General features: G+C 55.4%; 6 protein-coding genes across 6 annotated transcripts; 3 read left to right on the top strand and 3 right to left on the bottom strand.

The window, feature by feature from the left end:
* Positions 1-18: 18 nt before the first annotated feature.
* On the top strand, positions 19-439 carry BZA05DRAFT_336946 (uncharacterized protein; the record flags this gene model as incomplete). The annotated part of the gene is made up of 2 exons (XM_051480835.1): positions 19-199; positions 327-439. 2 exons carry the CDS (start codon positions 19-21, stop codon positions 437-439), a joined length of 294 nt encoding a protein of 97 aa, XP_051339826.1.
* Positions 440-756: 317 nt separating this feature from the next.
* Positions 757-2,305, bottom strand: BZA05DRAFT_337430 (triose-phosphate transporter family-domain-containing protein; the record flags this gene model as incomplete). Its single annotated transcript, XM_051480856.1, has 5 exons — positions 757-961; positions 1,017-1,645; positions 1,713-2,023; positions 2,082-2,103; positions 2,171-2,305. The coding sequence occupies 5 exons, from the start codon at positions 2,303-2,305 to the stop codon at positions 757-759; spliced, it is 1,302 nt and encodes a 433-aa protein (XP_051339827.1).
* A 1,597-nt stretch (positions 2,306-3,902) lies between these two features.
* BZA05DRAFT_42024 (uncharacterized protein) lies at positions 3,903-6,344 on the bottom strand. The gene is made up of 2 exons (XM_051485635.1): positions 6,069-6,344; positions 3,903-5,984 (listed from the first exon to the last, which is right to left on the bottom strand). The coding sequence occupies exons 1-2, from the start codon at positions 6,221-6,223 to the stop codon at positions 3,959-3,961; spliced, it is 2,181 nt and encodes a 726-aa protein (XP_051339828.1). The 5' UTR covers positions 6,224-6,344; the 3' UTR covers positions 3,903-3,958.
* Positions 6,345-6,732: 388 nt separating this feature from the next.
* On the bottom strand, positions 6,733-8,437 carry BZA05DRAFT_397595 (mitochondrial carrier domain-containing protein). Its single transcript, XM_051483636.1, has 8 exons — positions 8,325-8,437; positions 8,236-8,254; positions 8,143-8,160; positions 7,997-8,075; positions 7,902-7,924; positions 7,697-7,755; positions 7,048-7,638; positions 6,733-6,996 (listed from the first exon to the last, which is right to left on the bottom strand). Exons 1-8 carry the CDS (start codon positions 8,330-8,332, stop codon positions 6,942-6,944), a joined length of 852 nt encoding a protein of 283 aa, XP_051339829.1. The 5' UTR covers positions 8,333-8,437; the 3' UTR covers positions 6,733-6,941.
* A 1,507-nt stretch (positions 8,438-9,944) lies between these two features.
* On the top strand, positions 9,945-12,019 carry BZA05DRAFT_337245 (glycoside hydrolase family 13 protein; the record flags this gene model as incomplete). The annotated part of the gene is given in 5 exon segments (XM_051480844.1): positions 9,945-10,119; positions 10,205-10,498; positions 10,515-10,998; positions 11,067-11,429; positions 11,503-12,019. 5 exon segments carry the CDS (start codon positions 9,945-9,947, stop codon positions 12,017-12,019), a joined length of 1,833 nt encoding a protein of 610 aa, XP_051339830.1.
* Positions 12,020-12,791: 772 nt separating this feature from the next.
* On the top strand, positions 12,792-15,637 carry BZA05DRAFT_42165 (thiamine diphosphate-binding protein). Its single transcript, XM_051485742.1, has 5 exons — positions 12,792-13,272; positions 13,345-13,455; positions 13,522-13,589; positions 13,657-15,269; positions 15,323-15,637. Exons 1-5 carry the CDS (start codon positions 13,082-13,084, stop codon positions 15,470-15,472), a joined length of 2,133 nt encoding a protein of 710 aa, XP_051339831.1. The 5' UTR covers positions 12,792-13,081; the 3' UTR covers positions 15,473-15,637.
* Positions 15,638-16,087: the final 450 nt, after the last annotated feature.

The raw sequence follows: 16,087 nt of genomic DNA on the forward strand, positions 1-16,087 counted from the left end.
CCACCCCGATACGACACCATGATCACCCGCTACCTCACATCGGCCACAATCTCGTTCAACCCGTTCGTGCGCGGCGGCCGGACGGCACGGATCTTCGCCTCGCTGCTGCCACCGGATGCGCGCGCTACCGGCGTGAAGGTCACCACCACCGTGCTACCGCGGGACAGCAAAGTCGGTGGAAGGGTTGACGTTGTGTTCAGTGAGTGCTCTTAGATACGGGGGGGGGGGGTGGGGGGCGTGACGGGGCGGGAGAAAGGGAGAACGAGTGACGGACGGGGGGAAGATATCGCGAGGAGAATGGGACTAATGCGGGTGACGGCGCATAGAGGACGGGAAGGAAGTGAAGCTCGATACCACCAAGATGACGATTGCGGACGTGGTCGAGCAGATGGATCGCCATTCGAGAGGACTGGCAAGGCAGGACGAGCTTTCCGGTTAAACCGGTGGTGGAAGATCGATGCCACGGGGAGTGGAGGGTGTATACTACTTGTACAAACATTGCAGGGCTCGGTCATTGTATCCTACTCGAAGGAGCAGACGGAGGACCAGCGAGAACCCTATGATACTCAATCAGACACCAGACGCAGTCGGTAGACCGCATGCATAACATACACACAAACTCAACGCATCCCATCCCATGGTCATCCAGCATCTAGCCCGAACTCCAACTCCACGCAAAAACAAAAGCACACATTTAGTGAAACCTCTCCTATATGATGTCCCCGCACTCATTTTCTCCAAAAACCCACATCCTTTTCACTCTTTGATGGTAGAACTCGACTCAATGAATCCATTACCGTGACTTACACTGGTGTGTTTGATGTGGTGACCTCCGCCGCCAGTGCTGTGGTCAGAGCTCAATGGCAGGAGTGGCTCTTCGTGTTTCAGCTGCGAGGCTCTCAGCGCCTTCTCCTTACGCGTAGTATCACCAGCGCGGTCGTAGAGGTATAATCCGAGGAAGCTATCCTCCTGTCAGCCAACATTCTTCCGCAACCGAGGGGAGAAAGAAGACGTACGTAAGCGCAATCCCGCACGCTTGTAAACCCGTCGTCGGATTCCCGAACCAAGCAATAGCCATCAAGATGACGAAAATCCGCTTGATGAGCGAAGCAACCGAGTACGTAACCGGCGACACCAAGCTCAGCAGTACAAACGCAATGATGTTCTGACCAAAATGCACGGTTCCGTTGAATACGAACTCGGCGACTAGCTCCCAGCCCGTGAGAGCCGGCTGGCCATGCTTCCCCGGCTTATCCGTGAGCACGAGGCCACCGGTGTTGTGATACTGGCTCATGAGTGTCCCTCCTTCGATGTAGAGCCACGGCAGAAAGGTGAGCAGAAACGCCTGCCCGCTGGAGTAGCAAAGGAGGTTAAGTTTATCCAGCTTCCTACGGTGGATCGGAACCATCGTTTCCGAGGCGAGCGAAGACTCGTTGAACAGCTTCTTGGAGAAGATGTTTTGCGTGACGAAGACGATGGCACCGAAGAAGGCATTGAAAACGCCGAGAAAGTTGCCACGGAACTCGACCGAGCAGGCGAGCATTACGCCGAGGGTCAGCGGGACGAGGGAGAGGTAGGTTGCGGTGCTGTATTGGATGTTGAAGATGAAGCGGTAGGCGGCAACAGTGAAGAGCGGCGACATGCCCTGGATCAATCGCACCCTGTCAACTCATCGTCCGGGAAGGAGGGAGCGGGAGGAAGATGAGATGGACCTTGATCGTATGGACCAGCGACACGGGAATCTTATTCGTCGCCATGGAGCTCGCGATATGACCCATGACCTGGAAAACCGCGAGTGGCGCCGTGGTATAGATGACATGTCTGCTTGGATACCTCAAACCGCCCTGCAGTCCTGGTATGGCTCTTCCGACGAGGGGCACGTAGCGCGCAATGATCGCCAACAGGATACACCACGACGACACGAAGCCGAATTGAACGATGGTGAGCGTGACCGGTCTCGGCAGCGCATTCAGTATGCTCTTTGAGGAGGTATTCGATAGTGCCGACACGAGATACCTGCATTCTCGGGACGTCAGCTTCCAACACCACCTTTGGTTTCATCTTCAATCACGATCGGGAACGGTACCAAGTCATGCACAGAACCTGCACCCATCAGCTCTGATCCCCCTTCTCACCCTCCCCCCTTCGTCAGTCTCCCGGAAGAACTCACAACAAGCCTGTAACTGATCGGTGCCTTCAGTGTCTCCACCACTTCAGTCGCGGTAACACTGTGCGCGCGCCGTCTCCCTCTCTCGATAGCATCGCTGATGCTCATGCTCCTAGTGCGCCCATGACCGCCAACCATTCTTGTGCGCGTGGTGTGTTCTAAATTTTGTAGCGACGAAGCGGGTGTGTAGCTGCAGTAGGCCTCGTAGTAGTGGTGGTGGTGGTGTTGAGCTGACGATGGTGATGATGATGATGGCGGCGGCCGAATCGACATTATATCTCTCCCGTGCACACACACGACGGAAGGGGGGCAGGGGGGGGGGCACTGGGCAAGGTCTCGCTTGTACCGTAACCAGGCAGACGAGCTGAAGTTTGATGCCCGCCAAGGAGAGCTTATGCCAATCTGCGAATTTACTCTATTCCAAGCGGTGAATAGAAGAAAGTTTATGCATATTCGCGTGTCGAATTGGTTAGTTGCGGTCTCCGGTGGGGAGGAGACTCGGAGATGCGACTTGGCGCTAGGTGGCCGGCGTTCTCACTGCATGCCCAGCTACAGAGGCTTCACATCTCCACCGTTCACAGCCACTCCGGATCACTCCGGTAACATGAGGAATGCTCGTATTGATGTCCAAATCGTATGTACTCCGTACGCCTGGTATATAGATCCAGTATGAACCGGCGATCTCCAGCCGGTGCAGAGCTTCTATGTAGGTAGACACGCATCATCACTCACTCACTCGGAGAATAACTAGTAGTCTGCTCCGAAAGTTTACCGCGTGCTATGTCTACCGGTATATATAGAGTACCTACGCTACTGTAGGTACAGTGCATACCGGTATCTCACCGGTATGTAGCTTGTGGAATAACAACACAGAGACCACGCAGAATACCTAGCAAAGACAACAGAATGATATTTGTTTAGGCGTCTCTCAACCTTACTTGCACCTTCCCGGTGAGCCCTCGGTGGTAAACCGCCAAAGCCGTTGCGGCAAGCGGGTCAAAACCCAGTATATAAACAGAGTCACTGTTCAAGCATAACTTCACGCCGTCACTCCAGGCAAGTCCCGCTCTCCATGATGAACTACCTATCATTCCCTCAGAAGCTTTTATACTTAGTACACGTGCATGCAAGCTCCAGCAATCAACGATGAAAGGCAATTAAGCATCCTCAAGGCTCATCCACGGTAAGTTACCACAAGCCCGTAACAACCGAGTCCCGCCATCTCGCACCCAAGCCTTCGCCTTCACCTTCATCAACACTTCGCCTTCCATGCCAATTCCCCATCCCCATCCCCATCCCTATCTATAGTACCATGTATACCACCTATACCGCACATATCTTTACAAATTTCCCGCGCTTGAATCTGGTCCACGGCCGGGTCCAAACGCACAGATACCATGAAAAGCAAGTACTAACTAAGTAGAGGTCATAACGCAGCGCAACGCAATCAGAAACCACCTTTGCACTGCACATCCGTCATGGGTAGTCATTGTACAAGATCTCAAAGACCGAGTAAATGTCCGTTCCGTCGACATGCAAATGCAAAATGCAAAGTAAAAGCGTCAGATGAAAAAGTAAAAGGAAAAGGACATGTGAAAAGAAAGAAGAAAAAACGGCCAGATGAAAAAGAAAAGGGGCATATGAAAAAAGAAACAGAAACAGAAACAGTCAATTGGTAAAGAACGAAAAAGGGTACTAAAACGCCGGCTCATGCCTCGAAAGGAATCACAACTTCCATTTATCACCATCCATGCCGCCCAACTCCATGGACGACGCCTGCTCACCCGTTTCCTATTCGAGCGAGACTTCCTGGGCCGCCTGGAGCTGGCGTTCCGCAACCTCGACACGGTAGCTCGCGATCTCCGCCTCGCGCTTGCTCTTCTCCCAGGCGTAGAGTCCCTTGCGTTTCTTCTCCTGAGAGATGCGCACCTCTTCCTCGAGCTTGACCTGTTCCGCGCGCAGGCGGGTCAAGCGGTCCTCGCTCGCCTTGTCGATGGGCGGGAGGAGTTTGCCGCCGGGGATGAGAGTTCCTGGACCGGTTGCAGCGGGGACATACCGGACTGGCGCCTGCGCGGGGAGCGAAGTGCGGTAAGGGAAGTTGCCAGCGCGGGGACCAGTGGGAATTGCGGTTGGCTGAGGGGTGGCGGATTGGGTGGCGGGGTTGCCAACGCCAACGGCGGATCCACGTCTCGGGCCGAGCGGGGGAGCAGGTGGCGTGGGTCTCTGCTGTGGAACGGGGGGACCGCGGTTGATCGGTGGCTGCTGCTGGGCACGGGGTGGTCCGAATCCTCCACCACCACGGGGATGCGTGGGTGGGGCCCTTCCACCGACACCGGAGGGACCTCTCGGAGCAGCGGGAGGAGCACCGTTGGTAGGTGCAGCCGCAGACGACAGATGCTGCAGACGGTCAGGGTGAATTCCTTGGCCATTAATCGGTGGCTGTGGCGGAATGTCATTTCTAGGACCTCTCGGGGGCGAGCGGGCTCTTGACGGCGGGGAGCGATGGGCAGAGGGTGGGCAGGCCGGCGACTGTGGTCCACGGGAATTGGCTCCAGATCCAGGAATGGCAGGCGATCCAGGGAACCATCTCGGAGGTGGGCGGGGCGACTCGTGGCGGGACTCGGCGTTGCGAGCCGGAGATCGTGAGCGAGGACGAGACGGCGGCATCTGCGGCGATGGTTCAACGGCTCTAGTCACTGGAGACGCTGCGGTTCGCGGTGTGGGCTCCTCCACGGGACTCTTCGACCTCGATTTAGCACGGGCAACTGGACGCTGAGCCGGCGGAGTATGAGAACGTCCTCTCCTCGTGGCAGCCGGACCATTCGGCGTACGAGCACGCGGCTGATACGGCGAACGGGCTCGAGCACTGCTGCTCGTCCAACGATCACCAGCTCCTGGACCTCCACCGCGACGATAATCTCCTCCACCGCGACCGAATCCTCCACCTCCACCGCGGTATGGCGACCTCGACCTGCGGCGAGGGCCGGTGGGCGTCCTCGAACGACCTCCACGACGATTCATCGGAGACCTTGGTGAAGCCGATCGTTTCCTTGGGGACCTATCTTTATAGGCAGGACGCGAAGTACTTCTGGTCCTGTCGTTGATACGGGAGGCGAGCGGGCTCCTCTCTGTTGAACGAGCTCTTCTCGATGTCGGCGGCGGTGAACGGCCCCGTCGGAGAGCTGAAGATGGGGGAGATCTCTCTTTCGAACGTGGACGACGAGGCGGCGGTGGTGATCTCTCTCTCGATTTGTCCCGGGTGATGACCGGCGACTTCTCCTTCTCCTTGTCTTTTTCTTTCTCCCTGGAGGTGTCCCTTCTCGTTGCTGCGGGTCCAGTTGGCGGTTGACGCTGAGGTGAGCGGCCCTCTCTAGGTCTCGCGGGAGCTACTGCCGAGCCTGGGGTAGGAGGAGGCGGCGAATTTCGCTTCTCGCGCACCGGGGACTTATCCTTCTGTCTCGCGACGGCGGGGGACGGAGATCTCCTCCTGAACCTCGGGGACCTAGATCCACCTCTCGGGGGCGGCGGGGAGCGTCTCCTTCTCAGCGGAGACCTCGATCTGGAGCGGCGGCGAGGTGGTGGAGATCTGGATCTCGCTCTATCCCTCGCGGAATTCCTCGAGATTGAACGTCTCCTTCTCGCAGGCGGTGGTGGGTGGTGTGGTGAGCGGGATCGGGCACGTGCAGGCGGCGGTGGGGAACGGGAAAAGCGACGACGCGGAACCCAGCTGTCGCTGCGTAGAGGAGGGGGTGGGGAGCGCGAGGGACGACGGCGGATGGTGGGGACATACGAGTCGATACCACCGAAGTCTCGGTATCTGCACAGCACGCCGAAACGAGTAAGCATCATTGTTCGAGCTGCAAGATACGAACGGGATAGCCTGAGTAGTCAGGGAACATACCTCCTGTCCCTGTCCCTATCGCGGTCTCTGTCACGGTCGCGGTCACGATCTCTGTCGCGGTCGCGGTCCCTATCCCTATCTCGGTCGCGTTCTCTGTCCCTGTCCCTCTCACGGTCCCTGTCCCTCTCCCGATCGCGTTCTCTGTCCCTATCCATTATTATTATTGCTGCTTGGTAATCGATAGGAATTGTTTTGAGAATCTGAAAATAGAAGTGGTTGTCGTTGAGGGAAGTCGTTTGCCCGGGTTGGTTGTGTGTGCAGATGAGTAGTATGAGGTGAAGAGGTCGGACGCAGAAACGAGCGAGAGCTCGTTGCAAAAATCCAGATGTGGCTAGCTTCATTCATGTTCCCTGCCACACCTGCACCAGCTTCTTTGGACCTCAAGAGCGTTCAATTTCTGGCGTCATCGAGCAAGTGACAAGAAGATCATGAAAGCTAGGTATCAGAGAATCCTACTCACTCGTTTCCTCTCAGATATCCTTTGGCCGGCAAACCGTAACTTTCGGCTCACCTTTCACGAAATCCTATTCAACATAGGGTCTCGTAGGGACTTATACCGACTCGTACCGCTACTCACACGGCATCACCTAACGATCTGCCCAGCGAACCGTTTGCAACAGTTCACAAGCAAGCCAAGGCCTCGACCTCGAAGAAACGATATAAAATCCGTACTAGAATTGGTATAAAAGCCCTGTAACTACAAAATCATATGTCTGGTATAAGTACGTATGTGTGTATCATACCAAATGGAATGGATCTATCAGGTCGTAACGAAGCAAGCAAATATCCCCATGCCAACCCAGTTCACAATTTTTTTCTCTATCCTCGTCTCATCATCCCCACACCGTACACAATATTCTCTACACTCATCATCTAGTGCTTTCCGGTAGGTACCTCGCCGGTGAGCGCCGCGACTGCTTCCTTGGCCCTGTATGTAGTCAGTATCAGTTGGCTTGGTGGAAGTGCCGGGGAAACTTACATGTCACCGAGTCCGACCATGCAGACCGTCTGCCAGACACCGAGTCCGATCCTGGGGGTGACACCACGGTAGAGACCCTTGATTCCGTTGAAGGAGTAAATGTACTTGGCGGCCTTCATGACAGTCAGGTTCTTCGGCCTGTTGGGGTCGGGCTTCTTCGACTGCATCTCCACACGGATGACCTCGATGGGCTGGTTCCACGCAGAGAGACCTCCTCCGATAGCGGAGGCCAAAATCTTCTCCATAGCACTGAGCCTATCTCCTTCCGCCTTGCCCGTGATATCACGAATTCCCTGCTCTGCCAGGCGCGCAAGACCGAATCTGCTTCCCCAGTTGGTCATCTGGCGGATGGCGACGGCATTGACTCCCTTGTTGATACCGGCGATACCCTCCTTGCGGTAGATATCGGCGAAAACGACGAAGGTCGAAGGAGGCTTGATGCCGGACATGGCCTGCTTGGTGCGGGTGATTTCAACCGTCTTCATGCATGTGCAGAATCCCATCGTGGCATACGCCTGCGCAACACCTCCGATGACACCTCCGGAGATACCCGCAGTGAAGTTTCCGGCGCCGAGAGTACGGGCGTAGTATCTGCCACCCCGCACTCAATTAGCTAGCTGGCAGTTGCGCGGGAATCGTCGGGACGTACTCGGCCTCGGCGGCCACGAAGAGGAGCACAGCACCCTTGGTGGAAGCTTCAATCCAGGCCTGCAGGATCCTTGCATTAGCCTCACGAATCCAATCATTCCCGGAGCACATGTCACGCCGGAGAAACAAGCGCCAAGCCGAGTTTCTCCACCGGAGCGACAAGTGCAACCTCGGAAGTAGAACACAAAAAGCGAGAGGAAACTAACCCACGGGATCAACCCCTGGTAGACTTGTCGTCGGGAGAGCGAATGTCAGCGTGTGGTTCTCGATGTATGCTGCGGAGTTGTATGTGGGGACTTACACCCAAAGGGTCCTCCACGCCCCCAGGTCTTCGTGACCGCCGTTACGATGTTGTCGCCACGGTTAGCCGCCATATGAGTCTACCGAGCACAGTCAAGTCAGTCCTTCTGCATCGATCGCGAGAGAGGGGTGCGAGGAGATAATCACCTTGATGACCTCGAGCGGCTATTGTCAGGCGAAAAAGAAGCTGTTAGCTGGCTGTTCGCATCCTCAACCCAATTGCTCTGCGGAACATCATACCTGGCCCAAGGTGGTAACCCTATGGAGAATCAAACGTCAGTCACCTTCCCTCATTGCACCAACCCACGCCTTCCAACGAGAGTACTTACTCGAACATGTTCAAACCGGCTCCGACTGTGCAGCATCCATCGTCAGCGAGTGGTCCATTCCCGGATGGACCCCGATGGGTAGGAACTTACGGAGCAAGTTCGAGAAGCTCACGGGCTTCTTCTCCAACTTCTGGGGAACAGCTGCTGCGGCGGCCATCGTTATTTGTGTGCGGTGTCAAGGGCCCTGACCAAGGACGACTGTAGTGGGATGGATTGGAGGGTTCGAAGCTGGAATGGAGCTGAGAGTGTTGGGTTCGACGGCGAGGAAGACCGAGAAGGACCGAGGCGCGGACGGGAGTGGTGTAGAGTGGTGAGTGGGGTGAAGAGAGAGTTGGTTGCAACGGGAATGGATGAGGAGTGAGGGGAGATTTATGTATGCAGCACAGCAGGCCAGACGGCAAAGGACACTTCGGTTGCAGTGTGAAGGCGGATAGATAGGGGATCAAGAGAAGAAGAGGAAGAGGACCGAAGAAGTGCAAGTAACTTTACCTGCTCGCAGCTCTCCTTACCTCTTAGGGACTCTATCTTAGTCTGGCATCTCTTTCCTGCGGGAGAAGCTCGTGATTTGTTGAGTTTGGACAGCTCGCCCTTTTTTTTTTCTTCGGTTCCTTGCTCACTCAGGGCATTTGGGATTGCAGGGGGAACAGGGTGCCTCAACAACATGCAATTAGAGCGCCAGCTATTCCCACTTGCGGTTACCGACTAAACTCCACGTCGAGGGGACTTCTGGGCAGTGGAGATGGTATGTAACATACGTGCTCGCAGCCCAGAAGTACAAAGGCATCGCCGACAGGCAGTACCGCAGTTATGCCAAAGCCGGAATCTCCTCAGCTTGCACCAGTGCACATGTGATCGCACCCTTCGATGTATTTCTGATTGCGGCCCTTTTATCTCGCCAAGGGCATGGTCCATTGCTACACATCCACAGTGTCCGGGCCCGAGCTCCTCGGCAAATCGTTTGAGGTGCCGTCGGTATCATGTTTGCCAGCCGGGCCACATGCGAGCCGAACATCCCCCACTTTTCGTGAGATAAACCGAAGGCATAACTAATTCTACAGACCAGAGTGGATCGCGCTTGTCGACAAAGTGCTCGAGCGAGAGGCGGATCAACGGCGGACTGTGATCGTCTGCGGTTGGCGGGGTGGCCGGTAGGTACTCTAGCCTGCTTCTCCCCGCACTGTGCACATGGTGGCCCGTTTGGTCGTTACAGATACATACAAGTGTGCGAAACATTTCGCGATATCAACCGCGTTGGGTTCCTCGATGGACAGTCGGATTAAAGGACTGGACTGATGTCCCCCGCTTCCTTATCGCAGCGCGTGATCTTGATTCATGTTCCATGGCCATCAACCTCTTTTGTGGTTTCCATGATCGATACTCTCCACCTGGAGCAATGTTACCCACTGGAGAGATCGTCGGCATATCTTGACAGCCCCACAACGACGTGGGCTAATAATATATCTACTCCCCGCAGATACATACAACCAAGTACCGAAGTACTTACCAACCTATGGTATCACCAGAAGATGCGGGGAAATCACCAACCTCACTTCATACAAACTTCCCCACATGGAGCTATTCATTAACCTCAGCTTCCCGCACGGTGAACTTGAACCCACCATGCCCGAACCCGCCATTGCGCGCCACCGCTGGTGGAAAGAAGCCAGCATCTACCAGATCTACCCATCGAGCTTCTGCGACAGCAATGGCGACGGCATCGGCGACATCCCGGGCATCATCTCAAAGCTGGACTATCTCCACGAGCTAGGCGTGGATGTGATATGGCTCTCTCCCGGTTCGTCTTGCTGCTTCTCCCCCCCCTCCCCCACTGATCGTCCGCGTAGGTAGCTGATGAGGTTGGTGGTGGTGGTGGCTATCAGTGTACAAATCTCCCCAGAAGGACATGGGCTACGACATCTCGGACTACCAGGCGATAGATCCGCGGTACGGGAGCATGGCGGATATGGACCGCCTGATCGCGGGGCTGCATGCGCGCGGGATGAAGCTGCTCATGGACCTGGTGGTGAACCATACTTCCGACCAGCATGCGTGGTTCCAGGAGTCGCGGAGCTCGCTGGACAACGACAAGAGGAAGTGGTATGTGTGGCGCGATGGTTTCATGAATGAGAAGGGGGAGGAGGGGCCGCCGAATAATTGGCGGTCTGTGTTCGGAGGTATGTAGAGTATGAGGTATGTGGGCGGAGTTTAAGATCCAGGCGGGCGGGCTGACGGTAAAAACACAAAAACACGAAGGCAGCGCATGGCAATACGACGAAGTCACAGGCCAATACTACCTCCACTGCTTCCTTCCCGGGCAGCCCGATCTCAACTGGGAGCACCCGCCGGTGCGGGAGGCCGTGCACTCGCAGATGAAATTCTGGCTGGACAAAGGCACCGACGGCTTCCGCATGGACGTGATCGATCTGATCAGCAAGCCTCGCTCGTTCGCTGACGCGCCCGTGGTCCTTCCCAACGAGCGGTGGCAGCCGGCCGACAAACTGATTTCCAACGGTCCGAGATTGAACGAGTTCCTCGAGGAGATGGGGAGGGAGGTGTTGAGCAAGTATGACGTCATGACGGTGGGGGAGATGCCGTGGATGACGGATAAGCGCGAGGCATTGAATGTGGTCGGTTGGTGGAGGGGGGAGCTGGATATGATTTTTCAGTTTGACATGTATGTGCGGACGAATTCCTGCAAGCCGCTGGTACGTACCTACGGTATTGACGATGGTATGCATGTAGGATCACGATGGACTTTGGCAACAACGGGCGCTACTCGTGGCCAGAAAAGCCCTGGACATTGTCGACGCTCAAGGGAGCACTGGAGGGGTGGCAGACATTTATGATCCAAAACGGCGGTTGGAACTCGGTGTGCCTTGAAAGCCACGACCAGCCGCGCTCAGTCAGTCGGTTCGTCGACCGTTCGCTCACCGACAACGACCCGGTCACGCGCGTGCGCGTCGCAAAGATGCTGGCTACACTCGAGGCCGGCCAGTGCGGGACGATATATGTCTATCAGGGACAGGAGCTGGCGATGAAGAACATGCCCACGCATTGGCCCATTGAAGAGTATAAGGATGTCGAGACGCAGAATGCGTATAAGGAGTGAGTTTGGCTGGCCGCCCGCATCCATCCCGGGTATACCGTATACCGTAGATTGAGCTGACGGATAGCGAAGGGCGCTCGAACAGGCTGGAAGGGACGAGTCGAAGATGCAAGATTTCATGAAAGCGCTGCACCTCAAAGCGCGGGACCACGCGCGAATTCCCGTACAATGGGACTCTTCCTCGCACGCCGGCTTCACGACGGGGATGCCGTGGATGCGGGTGAACGAAGACTATCCACAGTGGAACGCAGCGCTGCAGGTGCCCGACGAGGACAGCGTATTTTCGTTCTGGAAGAAGGTCCTGCAGCTGCGGAAGCAGTACAAGAATGTGCTGATATATGGAGACTTCGAGATGTTGGTGCGAGAGGATGCGAGGGTCGTTGCGTATCGACGTACGAATGGGCAGGAGCGCGCCCTGGTGCTGCTGAATTTTACGAATGGGCCGGTTGAGTGGGAAATACCCCGTGGTAGAAGGGTAGAGGAGTTGGTCGATGAGCGGTATAGGAAGTTGGGGAACCATGGGAAGCTCCTCGGGGAGGGGGATGTGCTCTCGTTGCGGCCGTTTGAGGCGCTGATGTTTATCAAGTGATAGTGGGTTGAGTGATTATCTATGAATATGTCCTACAGACAAGTAGCGCATCGCCAGGTATCTAGTGTCGAATCGACTGAACGGAATATCTACATCTTGGTGAACCTCTTGCTTCCTCTCCGACTGTAGTCATAGCATGACTCAGTCTCGCGCGGCATTTTCCGGCACGACATCCGACCCCATTGACCCGACTCTCGCCAATGACGGTACCAGTATTCCGAATTGGCATGATACCTGCTTTATGTATGTGAAGCGGGGTGCATCCAGATTAGCCGCACACCTCCATGTTCCTACACCCTGAAGAAGTACCGGTATGCTCTAGGTAAGCATACGAGGGCACGGTAGCACAAACATAAGCGTTTTCTCCACTCATCGTTCGTTCGTTTGGCGGATGATGGCCATTGGCCATGGATGTAACTATGGATGATGGACGGTTCCTGGAATGCAGCCGGCAATACTTTCGGATATACCGTACATAACAAGCCACAGCGGACACGAATCGACTGTCAAGCAAACGCAATGGTCCCTCCCGTAAGCTGTAGTTAGTCATGTCGTTTTCTTTGCTCGGATTCTCTCTCTCAATCTCTTTCTCTTTCTCGGACGATTCGTCGATGATGAACGAACCGAAGCACGTCGTTGCGTTATATCTCCACTTGTGACTACATAGCTCGCCCTTCCTCGGGTACTAACACGTATGATCTCGCACGGGCAGGGGGCAGCTGCTTAAAGGCACGCGGGGTCGCCAAGTTTTCGTCGATTGTCTTTCTGCAAGGATTTTTTGGTTGGTGGTGGTGCGATCGGGGGCCGCGGCAATCTAACGGCTTGCTCGTTTTTTTCTCTCGTTCTTTCTCGTGCTCTGACTGCACTGACTCAACCACAAAAACCTACTCTTCTCCTGCCAACACCCACCCCCCGAAAGCCAACCCATTCTATCCAGCAAGCAAGCAAGCATCGTGTCTTTCTAAGCTTTTTGCTTCCACTATCCACTCCCTCAATCCAAGAGATCCCTCTCGAGCGCACTCATCTCACTCTTAACGGCACACATTCACCACCTCCGCCACAATGCTCCGGTCACCCGCCCGGGCGTCGATTCGATGCCTCTCACGAAGCCAGATTGTAAGGTCTGCTACGGCCAACACCACAAAGTTCTTCCAGACTTCCACTGCACCGGCAGCTATTTCGCCGTACAACAGACCAGCTGGCGCTGCTGAGCTCCCAAAGCGCACCCGGAAACAATCGACAGCCACTGCTCCGTGAGGCTCCACAATCCTACTACCGCGAGGTACTCGCCCAGAGCTTTGTGACTGATACTTGCTTGGCTACAGCGCTACAAGACCTATTCCTTCACCGGCCTTCAATGCTATCCCCGATACACCGGCGGCCACGCATAATGTCCACCCTTTGCGGGGGAGCAAGCAGCCCGAGATGGATGACTCGTGAGTCACCCTGAGTGGATTGGATGTGTGGTCGGTCGAGTCATACTGACATACTTGGCTTTGTAGTATGGTGGGAATGTCGGGTGGTGAAATCTTCCACGAGATGATGCTGCGGCATAACGTGAAACACATCTGTTTGTCGTCCTGAGCTCCTGAAAGAAATAATTTTTGCGGGTTGATTCTGATTCTGACTCATCATAGTTGGTTACCCTGGTGGAGCCATCTTGCCTGTGTTCGACGCCATCTACAACTCCAAGCACTTCGAGTTCATCCTGCCCCGACACGAGCAGGGTGCTGGACACATGGCGGAGGGCTATGCTCGTGCGTCTGGAAAGCCCGGTGTCGTCCTTGTGACATCCGGCCCGGGTGCTACTAACGTTATCACCCCCCTCCAGGATGCACTCAGCGACGGAACACCGCTTGTCGTCTTCTGCGGGCAGGTCCCGACCACGGCGATTGGTACCGACGCTTTCCAGGAGGCTGATGTTATCGGTATCTCGCGTGCGTGCACCAAGTGGAACGTCATGGTCAAGAATGTTGCCGAGCTTCCTCGGCGTATCAACGAGGCGTTCGAGATCGCCACTTCCGGACGACCCGGTCCTGTCCTCGTCGATCTGCCCAAGGATGTCACTGCTGCCATCCTGAGACAACCCATCCCCTTAGCCTCCAACCTGCCTGCCAACCCCTCCGCCGCTTCCGTCGCCGCGCGCGCCTTGAACAAGGAGCACTTGGACGCTACCATCAAGAAGGTTGCGGATCTCCTCGCTGTCGCCAAGAAGCCCGTGATCTACGCCGGCCAGGGTATCCTCCAGAAGCCTGAGGGCCCTGCCCTGCTTCGCGAGTTGGCGGACAAGTGTAAGATTCCTGTCACGACCACTTTGCAGGGACTCGGTGCCTACGATGAGCTCGAGGAGAAGTCCCTGCACATGTTGGGTATGCACGGATCTGCCTACGCCAACTTGGCTATGCAGGAGTCGGATTTGATTCTCGCTCTCGGTGCCCGTTTCGATGACCGTGTCACTGGAAACATCGCCAAGTTCGCACCCCAGGCTAAGGCTGCCGCCGCTGAGGGACGTGGTGGTATCATCCACTTCGAGATCATGCCCAAGAACATCAACAAGGTTGTCCAAGCCACCGAGGCCGTTGAGGGTGATGTCGCCGACAACCTCGCCCTTTTGATCCCCCAGCTCAAGGCCGTCGATAGCCGACAGGAATGGTTCGCCCAGATCGCCGACTGGAAGAAGCGCTACCCTTTCGAGTTCGAGCGTGAGACTCCCGGAGGACCGATCAAGCCTCAGACCGTCATCCAGGAGATCTCGAAACAGACCGCCAGCTTCAAGAAGGACGTCATCATCACCACCGGTGTCGGTCAGCACCAGATGTGGACTGCCCAGCACTTCCGCTGGAGACACCCGCGGTCGATGGTCACCTCTGGTGGTCTGGGAACCATGGGCTTCGGTCTCCCCTCTGCCATCGGTGCCAAGATCGCCCGCCCCGACGCTATCGTGATCGACATTGACGGCGATGCCTCGTTCAACATGTCGTTGCAGGAGTTGTCAACGGCCTCCCAGTTCAACATTGGTGTCAAGATCTTGGTTCTGAACAACGAGGAGCAGGGAATGGTCACTCAGTGGCAGAACTTGTTCTACGAGAACCGATTCTCGTGGACCCATCAGTCCAACCCCGACTTTGTCAAGCTGGCCGATGCTATGCACATGACTGGTATGCGGTGTGACAAGCTGGAGGAGCTGCCCGCCACCATCAAGAAGTGGCTCGAGACCGACGGCCCCGTGCTGTTGGAGGTTGTCGTTGACGTAAGTTCCATTCGTTTACCACCTTGTAGTTGACAGATTTAACACCCACACAGAAGAAGGTGCCCGTCCTGCCTATGGTGCCCGCCGGCAAGGCTCTGCACGAGTTCCTGGTGTACGACCCCGACACTGAGGTTTTGCGGAAAAATGCTTTGAAGCTGCGGTACCCCGATGGAAAATACCACGAGGCCCCTAAGTCTGACTGATTGATCTGATTGGGCTCTGGATATGTTGTCGTTTTCCTATCGAAAAGTACTATCGTCGTCTGCATACCATTTTCTGTACAAACATTTCTATTTTCTTCCTTTTTTTTCTTTCACTTTACTACAGCGATTTGGGATTTGGTTTCGGGATTGATGTTATGCTGCTTGCTGCTTGCTGGTTTTGTGTTTTTGGCATCGTCGCTTTAGGTATAGGAATGGGAAGTACCGGATAGGAGGGCTGGGTTTGGTTGGGTGATCGAATTGCAGCTATTGCGTTTATGTTCATTTTCGTGTTCAGTGTGCAGATGTGAAGACGTGAAATTATCGTGAAGATGATGTACCTAGTGGTGATGGTCAGTCAGTGGTTCCATCTCGGTCGGCGGTCTCTGCCTGCACTCCCTTCGGACCGTATGCGATGGCAGCCTCATGTTAAACGATTGAATAGCTTGAACTCCGCTATCACTCTAGTTTATCATGTGCGAAGCCAGTGGTGGAGAATCGCGAGACAATTACTTCTCAAGCTTTTGGTAGCTACGAATAGCTGGTGGTTGATGGCTATTGACGGTAGAGTCTCCTTCTAGGCTTTAGCACATGTAAGGGACGGACTTTTGTCACCTT

This window comes from Tricharina praecox, assembly GCF_024521635.1.
Source record: "Tricharina praecox strain CBS 144465 chromosome Unknown BZA05scaffold_11, whole genome shotgun sequence".
In the NCBI taxonomy this organism is placed as follows: domain Eukaryota; kingdom Fungi; phylum Ascomycota; class Pezizomycetes; order Pezizales; family Pyronemataceae; genus Tricharina; species Tricharina praecox.